At 36.3% G+C, this 12,340-nt stretch overlaps 1 protein-coding gene across 8 annotated transcripts in view; it reads left to right on the forward strand.

Annotated features, from left to right (window-relative positions):
* Positions 1-12,340, forward strand: part of APC (APC regulator of WNT signaling pathway) — a 139,511-nt gene that overhangs the window by 53,053 nt on the left and 74,118 nt on the right. For all 8 annotated transcript variants that reach the window (XM_030817639.1, XM_012505383.1, XM_030817647.1 and 5 more), the window contains 2 exons: positions 5,785-5,869; positions 6,648-6,849. In XM_030817639.1, the coding sequence (XP_030673499.1) occupies positions 5,785-5,869; positions 6,648-6,849 (287 nt within the window). The remainder of the gene's footprint in view (positions 1-5,784; positions 5,870-6,647; positions 6,850-12,340) is intronic.

Below are 12,340 nucleotides of genomic sequence, written 5' to 3' on the forward strand. Positions count from 1 at the left end.
AATAAGGCTGAACTGGAAAGGCAAAGTGAAATATCCCATATTCCTGCAATGCTTAGGAAAAAGACCTATTAGAGGGAGACCTACCTAGTATATCAAACATGACTGGTTTTCCATTCAAGATAATTGGCAGATTTTGATACTGTATAGGGCAAGAAGTTAACTGCTGAGGAGATGGAAACCTTTCATATTTTCTGTCTGAATATGGAGAGACATACTCAAGGAACTGGGAAAACCAAACCAGTTCATTGTGAACTTAAAATTGCAACTAGGTCTCAATCCATTTTTTTTTTTTTCAAGACAGAGTCTAAGTCTGTCACCCAGTCTGGAGTGCAGTGGCACAATCTTGGCTCGCTGCAAGCTTCACCTCCTGGGTTCACGCCATTCTCCTGCCTCAGTCTCCCAAGTAGCTGGGACTACAGGCACCCGCCACCACGCCTGGCTCATTTTTTGTATTCTTAGTAGAGACGGGGTTTCGCCATGTTAGCCAGGATGGTCTTGATCTCCTGACCTCATGATCTGCCCGACTCGGCCTCCCAAAGTGCTGAGATTACAGGTGTGAGCCACCGCACCCAGCAAGTCCCGATCCATTTTTAGTTGCTAATTGGATTGAGGAGATCAGACCCCAACAATGGAAAAGGCAAACTCTCTAGAGGAAAATACTATCAATCATCTTAAGTCTCTTTTGTTCTTGTATACACAATTGGCATACAGTCAAACGTTATACGAAATGCAGAGAAACTGGAAGAGTACTGATAAGAGAACAAATAGGTAATAGGAGCAAACTCAGATGATCCAGGTGTTGCAGTTAGTAGTCAAGGATTTTAACATAAGTATTATAAATGTCTTGAAAAAAAAAGAAAAATGAATGAAGAGATAGAAAATTTTGACAGAATTGGAGTCTATAATTAAAAGGAGTCAAATGGATATTCTAGAACTGAAAAATATATTTGAAATTAACATTGGATGGGCTTAACAGCAGGCTGAACACTGAATTGGTGAACTAGTGAGAAGACAGAATTAGTGAACTTGAAAAAAGATCAGTAGAAAATAAACTAAAGCACAGAGAAAAAAATGGAAAAAACAAACAAAAAAGACAAAACAGTGGCTTCTAGAAGAAAACATAGGTAATAGCTTCCTGTCCTGGGAGTACACAAAGATGTCTTAAACAGAATGCCAAAGCACCATAAATAGAAAGCAATTTGATAGACCTCATTAAAACTAAGAACTTTTGTTCATCAAAAGACTCAAGTGTGCTTCTAGAAGAAAACATAGGATAATCTTACCTATGTGGCCTTGGGTGGGCAAAATTTCTTAGGACACACAGAAGGCTAAACATAAAAATGTATAAGATAAACTTCATCAAAATTAAAAACCTATGCTTTTCAGAAGACTTCATTAAGAAAATGAAAAAGTACGCCATAGAGGAGAAAATATTTGCAACACATATATCTGACCAAAGGCTCAGTTCAGAATATATACATAATTCCTTCAGAATATATAAATAATTCGCACAAACCAGTAACAAAAAGACAATCCAGTTTTTAAAATGTGACCCAGGGACTTGAAAAGACAATTCAAAAAGAAAGATAAATGGCAGATAAGTCCATGAAAAGAGATTCAGCATCATTTGTCATCAGGGAAATGGAAAGAATGTTTCACTCCTGCTCGAATGACTGATGTTTAAAAGACTGATCACACCAAATGTGGAGCATTGGAATGCTCAGGCATTGCTGAGAGAAGTATTAAAAACCTTGGCAGTTTCCTTTAAAATTAAACCCTGTGACTCAGTATTTGCACTCCTAGAAATGTACTCAAGAGAAGTGAGGGCAAGCGTTCACTAAACGGTACAAGAATGTTCATAGTGACATTCTAAATAATAGCCTCCAGACTGGTAACAGCCCAAATGCCCCATTAAGAGGAGGATAGGTAAATTGGGCTGTATTTATACAGCGGACTACTACATACTACACAACATTTAAAAATAATGAACTGATAAGGCAACAGCATGGACAAATTTCACAGATACTATGTTGAACAAAAAACGTGAGACACAAAATACTTACACACTGCATGATTCCATTTGTATGAAGGTCAAGAGCATGCCAAACTCTTCTGATGAAGAAGGCAGAATAGTGGTTACCTCTAGGAAATGAAGATTGGTAAAAGGAGCTTGAGGGAACCCTCTGGGGTGCTAGAAATGTGTCTTCACCTAGATAGTGATTACATGGGTGTGAAAATTCACTGGATATTTAAGATTAGTGTATTTTACATATGTGTGTTGTGCCTCAATAAAACAGGAAAAGAATTACTTGAGGTTAGTTTTTATTGTGGAATAGCCATAAACTATTCACAGCAAACAAGTAATGTAGGTCATATTGGATGATAACATCTTAAGGCAAAGTAACTGGATGTGACTGTAAATGTACACAGATTTTGTTGATGAGGTTCATAACTCAAAGCACTTACAAAAATAATTTAACACATCATTGGAGTAAGTTAGTAGCTTTCCAAGGTGACTACTTTGGGAATCTTTTTAAAAATTGTTTGACCTTAAATCTTATTTACCTTCATGCTTATAGCTATCAATAGATTTCTAATAATGTGTACAGAAATTTTTAAAAATAGAACTTTATTACAAGTTGAGTATATTCAATATTTTATTAAATTAGGAAATGTGGACAAAAAGAAATACCAAAATCACCTATTTTTAAAAAAAAATTTTAATCCCATCACCAGAGGTAAAAGTAACCTTTGATAATATATATATATTCTTTTCTCTATACATTTATGCAAACTTGCATTTAATGACATCATATTTTGCAGCATAATTTTTTCTGTGTAATTTGTCATCTTATGTCAGATTATGTATTTTACAGTTGCATAGTATTCCATTGTTATGTACAGCTAAAAAATGCTATGGTTTATTTAATGCTTATTGTTGGACATCTGAATTTATATGGCTTTTTAATTTCTTTTTTTAATGTTTTGAGTTTTTCTTTATTATTTCTTTTTAAAAAGACCATTAATGTACCATTAGTTTTGAAAAAATTAGATGTATGTCCAATGATGTACTAAGGATTTTTTATTGTGATTTTTAGACTTTTAAATCTTTTTAACTTTTCTAAAAACAAGTAGGATTTTTTGTAATACATATTGTTTAAAAAGCATGACACAACAAGTAAAAAAGAAATTGCTTGTAATTTCAATCTCCATAGAATAACACTGTTAACATTTTAATGATTCTGCTTTTGGCATCAGCATCACCTGAGAACTTGTTCAAACTGCAGATTTTCAGCCTCTACCCCAGGCTTACTGAATCAACAATCTATGGTTTAACAAGGTCTTCAGGTGATTCTGATGCATGCTGACCCTTGAGAACCACTACTGTAGGCTTTGGAGAAGAATCTTATAAAGAGAGACCTGATCGGCCGGGCACGGTGGCTGACTCCTGTAATCCCAGCACTTTGGGAGGCTGAGGCGGGCGGATCACGAGGTCAGGAGATTGAGACCATCCTGGCTAACACGGTGAAACCCCGTCTCTACTATACTAAAAAAAATAGAAAAAAATTAGCCGGGCATGGTAGCGGGCGCCTGTAGTGCCAGCTACTCGGGAGGCTGAGGCAGGAGAATGGCATGAACCTGGGAGGTGGAGCTTTCAGTGAGCCGAGATCATGCCACTGCCCTCCAGCCTGGGCGACAGAGCAAGACTCCGTCTCAAAAAAAAAAAGAGACCTGATCAAAGCTGTGCTTTAAAAAGGTTGCTCTGACAGCTCTGTGCAAGGTTGAGCCACTTAGGAAATTATTTTCATAGTTTAGGTAGGGTTAATAACAAGATAGTGGCAGTAAGAATCTGAAAGAGATAGCTGTAAGAGAGATGATAGAGGTAGAATCACCAGAAATCCATAACTGGGAGTGGAAGGAGTTCTAAAGATTTGAGCTGGAGGAGAAAGAGAAGGCTAATGCCATTTAACTGAGAGAATACAAGGCAAAGAACAGGCTTTATTGGGACAAAATGCCAGTTCAATTCTGGACATTTAGATGTATGGTGCCTATCATACAGGTGTAATTCCAACCATCAGTTGATTGGAAAAGTGAGTCTGAAGTTTGCAAGTGAGGTTCAGATTCGAGACATGTCATTGGAAATTAACTGCTCAAGGGTAGTTGTTGAATTGTGAGACCGGAAGCCTGAGAAATAAGGATAAGATTAAAAGGATTATCGAAGGACTAAAACAGTAGCAATGGATGGAAAGAGAATTGGAATCCTGGAAAAATCACAGGTAGTCTCCAGTGAGAGTTCTTAAATGGAAGAGATGGTGCCTGAAGTTTATAGTGGACATTTTGGTGGGCGTACTCACATTCAGTAAAGGAAGTTATCCCTGAGCAAATTTGTTTTCTATTCCACAAATGTTTAAAACACTCTGGAATATTTTGAAAATAATACAGTCACCTTCATGCCCCCACATCTATTTATCCAAGCCTTTTAAACTCCAACATGGTCTATTATTTGAAGGTCAGATTCTAAGGCTATTTATTAACATAGGAATTCTGTGGTTTGGGGGCGATTTCTTTGTTTTTGTTTTTTAGCTGAGGTCTCACTCTGTCTCCCAGGCTGGAGTGCAGTGGTGAGACTGTGGCTCACTGCAGCCTCAAACTTCTGGGGTCAAGTGATTCGCCTGCCTCAGCCTCCCAAGTAGCTGGGACCACAGGCACGTGCCACCACTCATGGTTTTTTTGTTTGTTTGTTTTTTAATTTTGTAGGGAGGGACAGAGTCTCGCTATGTTGTCCAGGCTGGTCTCAATATCCTGGATTCAAGTGACCTTCCTGCCTTAGCCTCCCAAAGCGTTGAGGTTACAGGCGTGAGCCACCATGAATGCTTACAATGTCACTGTCAAGATAAATCAGTGAAACTGTCTTTGCTCCAGTCACTCACTTTTTGACAGGTTTTCCTTTTAATATATTTACAGATTACTTTTCTTATAGGGGAACACTCCATTTAGTTACAAAGTTGCAAATGTTCAAATATTTTGTCTTGCATTCAGGAAACCTGATTGGCCAAAGAACTATGCTAGGAGCTAGAATGGAATGCCTCAGTAAATGGAAAATAATATACATTATTATTAAGTAGCATGCAATAAGAGCCAAAGTTCACAAATGTAATGCCAGAAAAACTGGTAGAAAATTAAAGTTTCCAACATTCTTTGAGAGAAAATGATCAAGAAAGGGATTACATGGTTTGGCATCAAAAGTCAAGAAATAGTGAACATACAGTCATTTGAATGTATGCCAATTGTAAATTAGTATACTAGCAGAATATACTTAAATGTGGTATATAAAAGCTTGAATGTTGAAGTTGTTAAATAGATTATGTGTTAATTTGGTGTTTTTTGTGGTCATGTTGGTGCACGCTTAAGAGACATGAATTCTAAACACATAAGTAGCTTTTGTAACTTGAGCAAGTCTCTGGGTGTCACTTGTTTTATCTGAAAAATGAGAATAATTTGCATTATTGGTTTTTTTTAAGTTAGAAATAACGAATATATCTTAAGTGTGTTTATAATACCTTGCACGGAGACTCCCCATAATCACCATTATCACAAAATATCACTATTATTATTTGGCCATGATTTATTTATTAATAACAAATAATAGGTAATATATATAAGGTGCATGTTTTCAGAGTGATCTGAATTTTTTTCTCAGCATACTTAAATGTCAAGAAATACAGAATCATGTCTTGGAGTTATTTAGAATTTCGTGTTAATATATTGTGTTCTTTTTAACAGGAAGTACTTAAACAACTACAAGGAAGTATTGAAGATGAAGCTATGGCTTCCTCTGGACAGATTGATTTATTAGAGCGTCTTAAAGGTAGATTTTTAAAAGGTGTTTTAAAATAATTTTTTAAGCTCAAATTGTCATCTTTAGGTGTGTAGATCCAAGTACAGCTTCTCTCGATTTGGGTATTGGTATCAGTTTTCTTGGTGTATTAGCCTTACCCTCAGGATGTAATTGTTAAAGTACAAATAAATAAAAAATGTATTTGTGTGTCATTTCTTCAGTTAAACATTTAACTGGCTTCGAATTAACTTTTAAATCCCTTCCTTAAATAATTTTCAGCTCTTTTTAAAGCTTGTTGCTATTCTGCCAGTCGCTAAATAGGACTTTAGTATTCTATATGCCATAGACTTGAGCCTACTGTCTCATTGGAAGAAGTATTGTCTTCTTCATTCAGGATAGAAATACTTTAATCTTTTCACATATGTAAGTTGACTATGCGTCACTTTTAGCAGTTTTAAAAGGATATCTGTCTCATTTTGTTGCTTGAAAATTCCAATGTCAGAACAGAGAAAATGCTTGATAATAATTGAAGCCAGACAGACAAATTACTTTTGGATTCTAAAATATTATTTAGAGGAAGTCTAAGGAAGTACATTTCATCTAATTTTCCTTTAACACTCTCCTTATTTTTACCCTGACCCAAGTGGACGTTGCAGGGAAAGTCCTAAATAATTTTTTTTTCAGTCGTGTATATTTGTGGCTAAAGTGTAAACCTAATATTTCACTTTAAAATTATATAATAACATTAAGAATATTTTAGACCGCTTAAAGCAATTGTTGTATAAAAACTTGTTTCTATTTTATTTAGAGCTTAACTTAGATAGCAGTAATTTCCCTGGAGTAAAACTACGGTCAAAAATGTCCCTCCGTTCTTATGGAAGCCGGGAAGGATCTGTATCAAGCCGTTCTGGAGAGTGCAGTCCTGTTCCTATGGGTTCCTTTCCAAGAAGAGGGTTTGTAAATGGAAGCAGAGAAAGTACTGGATATTTAGAAGAACTTGAGAAAGAGAGGTAACTTTTCTTCATATAGTAAACATTGCCTTGTACACTCCAGTTTATTGTTATTTTGTAATATAATATGTAAATTGTGAATTTATGGTAGGTGATAGCTAACACAGCATTTTGCATTTTTAAACTCAAAGATAGCATGTTATTGACTGCACTTATATTAAATCTAAAAATGTAAACAAGGCCGTTTCCTGGGATTCTGAAGACCTATTTTGTCACTTAAATATTTTGGTTTTTTGTTTGTTTTTTGGGGTTTATTTTGAGACAGGGTGTCACTGTGGCTCCCAGGCTGGAGTGTAGTGGCATGATCTCAGCTCACTGCAACCTCCACCTCCTGGGTTCAAGCGGTTCTCGTGCCTCAGCCACCCAAGTAGCCGGAACTATAGACGCCTACCACCACACCTGGCTAATTTTTGTATTTTTGGTAGAGACCGGGTTTCTTCATGTTGGCCAGGCTGGTTGTCACTTAAATACTTTGACTACTCTGTACATTGAGTAATACACATAATTATAATATTTATATGTAGTTAAAATGTGTAACTTGCCAGATACTTTGGCCCACACCTGTAATCCCAGCCACTCTGGAGCCTGAGGTGGTAGGATTGCTTAAGACCAGGAGTTTGGGACCAGCCTGGGCGACATAGTAAGACTCTCTCTTTTTTTTTTTTTTGAGATGCAGTTTCACTTTTGTTGCCCAGGCTGGAGTGCAATGGCACAATCTCGGCTCACTGCAACCTCTGCCTCCCAGGTTCAAGCGATTCTTCTGCCTCAGGCTCCCAAGTAGCTGGGATTACAGGCATGTGCCACCACGCCTGGCTAATTTTGTGTTTTGAGTACAGACAGTGTTTCACCATGTTGGTCAGGCTAGTCTCAAACTCTTGACCTCAGGTGTTTTCCCCCCTCCCTCGGCCTTCCTGGGATTACAGGCATGAGCCACTACGCTTGGCGAAGACTCTGTCTCTTTACCAAAAAAAAAAAAAAAAAAAAAAAGTAGTAACCGATTTTTATTGAATATCTGATTATCTATTGAAGTATATTCAGTAACTACTAGATTCAGTAAAAGATGATTCTTTTCATTATGGAAGGCCCACTACAAGTGGCCACAAATGAAATACTTCTTTTTTTTTAAATTTATAAATAGTAATTGTACATTTCATGGGGTACGTAGTGATGTTTCTATACATATAATTTATTGCAGTCAGATTAGCGTGTCTGTCATCTCAGACATTTATCATTTCTTTGCGTTAGGAACATTCATTATCTACCATCTAGCTATTTGAAACTATGTAATATTGTTAACTATGCTCATCCTACAGTAGTATAGAACACAGTTCTATGCAGTAGTGTAGAACACTAGAACTTATTCCTCCTATCTAGCTGTAATTTTATATTCTGTAACAATCTGTCTTTATCTTGTCTTTCCCTCTGTGTTTCCTAGCCTCTAGTATTTACTTTTTACTTCTGTGAGTAAAAAGTAAGTTTTTCTTTTTCTTCTTCTTTTTTTTTTTTGAGACAAGAGTCTTGCTGTTGCCCAGACTAGAGTGCAGTGGCGCAATCTTGACTCACTGCAACCTCCACCTCCTGGGTTCAAGCAATTCTCGTACCTCAGCCTCCCGGTAGCTGGGATTACAGGCACGCCCCACTGCGTCCAGCTAATTTTTGTATTTTTAGTAGAGACGGGGTTTCACCATGTTGGCCAGGCTGGTCTTGATACCCTGACCTCAGGTGATCTGCCTGCCTTGGCCTCCCAAAGTTTTGGGATTACAGGCATGAGCCACTGCGCCTGGCCAACAAAACATTTCTTAAGGTATAAGTTTTAATACCTGAAAAAAAATTTCTTGACGTATGGAATGAGTTCTGATTTTTCACAGCTAGTGTATTAATTCTTCTCTTCCTAAAGTTAACATTATCTCACTGCGGATACCAGAATATAGATCATTATCAGGAACTTCGTCAAATGTTTTATGTCCCCTAAAAGATTCCTTAATGCACATATTAAGGAATATCTTTATTATCTTTATATTTCTAAAAGTTCTATTAGACATTCAGAAAATGGTAAAATATATAAAAGCTTCATATTATCTCTGTGACTTTGGTTAAATCATTAAATTTTTGTGCCATTTCCTTCTATAAGATAAAGATATGGTTCTACTTTATGGCATTGTTGTGAAAATTGAATATTAGTATATAGGAAATGCCCAGCATATCTCCCTGAGAGGCAGAAGACCTTTTATAACTTTCTCTCCAGTTTCATATATGCCCATTTATAAAAATAGGGATAATTATCTGGAGCAGAAATGATGTTACACTGTCTTTTATTTCTTAAGTTTACATAAGTCTCTGTTTCATACATTGATCCTAGACTATTGAAACACCATCTTGAAAAATAAGGGTGAACTAGGATCCATGATCTTCTATCTCTTTCCCCTTTGAGCTCTATTAAGAGGCAAAGGACATGCATACTAACCTTTCCTTACTTGCTTTCTTTTCCTTACTTTGTTTTATGTAGATAAAGTCTTGATTTTATTAGCAGAGTGAGGGAGTTTCAGAGAAAAATATTAATTTTTGAAATAAGTTTTACCGCAAATACTAGTAAACCTAACAAATGCAGCTGTTAAGCGGTAAGGAGTACTTGTAATAAAAATGTTCTTATTTTCTGTCTTGACATTATTTCTTACTAGTCTTCCAGAGTTCTTCGCATCTAAATCTAGGAAAAGCTTATTTCTCTGTTCAAAGACTTAAATGCAATGATCTCCATGTTTTATTTATTATGTAATACCACTGTAAATAACTTTAAGCTAGTATTCTGACTTTTAACTCTAAGTGGAAAATACATTTCTTTTTAAAAATATTTAAAGGTGCTTTAGCCTTTTCTGTTGTTACTATAGAAAAGACGTCTTGTTTTTGTTTTCGTTTTTCTCCCAAAATGTGGCCCAACTTCTAATTCAGGCTTTATTACACACTATAAAAAGTTGCTTTATCTGGAGAGAAAGCGGTATCAGCATGGTGTCGTTAGAAGGTTCTCAACTCTGACTGATCATTAGTATCACTAGTTTAGCTTTATAAAGCATCATAAATGAAAAGTATCAGTATTCCTTTCCTACATTCAGTCTCATTTCCCATGAGATAGTTACTTCTATAACTCTAAATAATATGTTTATATTACTAGTATTGGACATGACTTACTGACTTACCACTCTGAAAGATGAAGATTTGTTAAATTTACTCAATTATCCATCCAGTTTTTTATTCTGTACCAATTCTTTGGTCAAATTTGTATACATATACACATAACCAAATACAAATACATATATATATAAGTTCTATTTCTTGTTCTTTCCTGTGAGTGACTGTGTCTAAATTGAAGCCCCGCTGTATAAGATTTGGCAACTGTGTGTTCACCTTTATTTTGTGAAGACTGTTAACAGTTACCTCGTACTATATATATTTGAGTCTTCATGTTTTTTTCTTTCTGTGAATTAGGCATAATGTTGATGTGAAATAAGTGGGTTTTTTTAGGACTCTGTAGTTGTTGGACACTGTGAGTCAGTAGTATGCCAGAATTAATTTTTACTCCCCATTGATAGAATATCATACCCTTTGTGCTGTTTAAAGGAAGATGATGCTATTTGGAATGTGTCTTTCTTATATAGCTCTTTGTTTTTGTCTCAAGTTTCTAATTCTCTTTCTTTTATGTTTTTGGGAGCAGAAATTTGTGCCTTTATGATAATATGAGGATCTAGTTTCATTTTATTCATAAATAAATTTTTATTGGAGCCAATTAATTTTTCTGATCTAATTTGTACCATTTGCTTCCTGAGCCTGCTACAAGACTGATATACCATTGTTGTCATTATGCTTCCCATTTAGGTCTAATGTGTTTGGGTGTTCTTGACTCTTGCTATGTTGGAGAGAGATAAATTGATTTCTTTCTTGTGTGATGGTATACTTATTTTGCTCCCACACTTTGATAGTTCAGGTAGGTTTAGGTTCAAACTCATTTTTCTTCATTATCAAGGTGCCAATGAGAAATTTGATACCAGTCTGAATCTTACTCCTTTGTAGATGGCCATTTTTCCTCTTTGGAAGCTTTGGAATGTTTTGGTATGCATATTTTCTTCATTCATCGTGCTGAATATTTACTGTAACCTTTTGATCTGGAAATTTATTTATTCAGCTTTTTCCTGTTATATTACTTGTTTGATGATTTTCCCCTTTAGTTTTTTCTGTTCTTTCTTTCTAGACCTTCCTAAAGTCATAGTTTAACTCTATGTCTTCTTCCTTTATCTGTACTCCTCAGGATAAATGCTAGAAGTTCGTTAAGCCAGGACTTAAACCCAGCTTATAGCTTTATAACCTTTTTGAACCTCAGTTTTCTAGTTAGTAAAGTGGTCATGAGAATAACGACCTCAAGGGATATCATGAGGATTAAATTAGATTTTTTTAAAGTCCGTAGCACTATGCCCAGTATATAGAGCATTCAGTAATGTTAGGAATGTTGCTGTCATGTTCACTATTAATTTATTTAACAAATATTTATTGAATGCTAGTACAAATGTGCCATGCTCTTCTAGGTGACCCCCAGTAAGGTAGAGGACTGAGAAGATGTGAGATTTATGTGAAAAAGCGTTTTTAAAGAAGACCATTGGCAATCACAAAATAGGCCTTTAGTACACTAAACCCTAATGACTCTACCCGTTCTGAGTCTAGCCTTAGTTTCAGTTCTGAGCCTTATGAACTGCTGTTGTGTGAGTCACAAGGGCAACTACGATAATTTAATCACTTGCTATCATTTTAGCTGAAGACACTATAACCTTGGCTTCCCCAGAGCATTTTACTACAGGTTAATCTTAAACTTGGTAGCAGCAAATTATCCCTAGTGTCCCTAACCTTCCCCTTACTTCAACACTGCCACTGACATTGGCCTGTCAATTTAAGCACTTTCAATGCCCAGCTCTTTTTTTTTCTTTTTTTTTTTTTAAGATGAAGTCTCGCTCTGTCACCTAGGCTGGAGTGCAATGGCACGATCTTGGCTCACTGCAACCTCCGCCTCCCTGGTTCAAGAGATTCTCATGCCTCAGCCTCCTGAGTAGATGGGACTACAAGTGTCTGCCACGACACCCAGCTAATTTTTGTATTTTTAGTAGAGACAGGTTTTCACCATGTTGGCCAGGCTGGTCTCGAACTCCTGACCTCAAGTGATCCACCTGCCTCAGCCTCCCAAAGTGCTGGGATTACAGGCGTGACCCCAACTCTTATTTTATAAGTTCATTTATTAGGAAATAATGGAGGAAATAGTAGCATCACCATCTTTTTTACTCTTTTTCCCACCTTGGACCTGGTCAGTCTTGCAGGTCCTCACTAGGGAAAACTGAAAAATAGAATTAAATCTCATCTTTATGGGAGTTGTGGTACCCAGCTGTGAATGGAGTTCAGGCTTTCTGCAGTGCTTTCTCCTCTTCCTGTTGTCAGAAATCGGAGGGAGAGAGCAGCT

Source organism: Nomascus leucogenys, chromosome 2 (assembly GCF_006542625.1).
Source record: "Nomascus leucogenys isolate Asia chromosome 2, Asia_NLE_v1, whole genome shotgun sequence".
Taxonomy (NCBI): Eukaryota; Metazoa; Chordata; class Mammalia; order Primates; family Hylobatidae; genus Nomascus; species Nomascus leucogenys.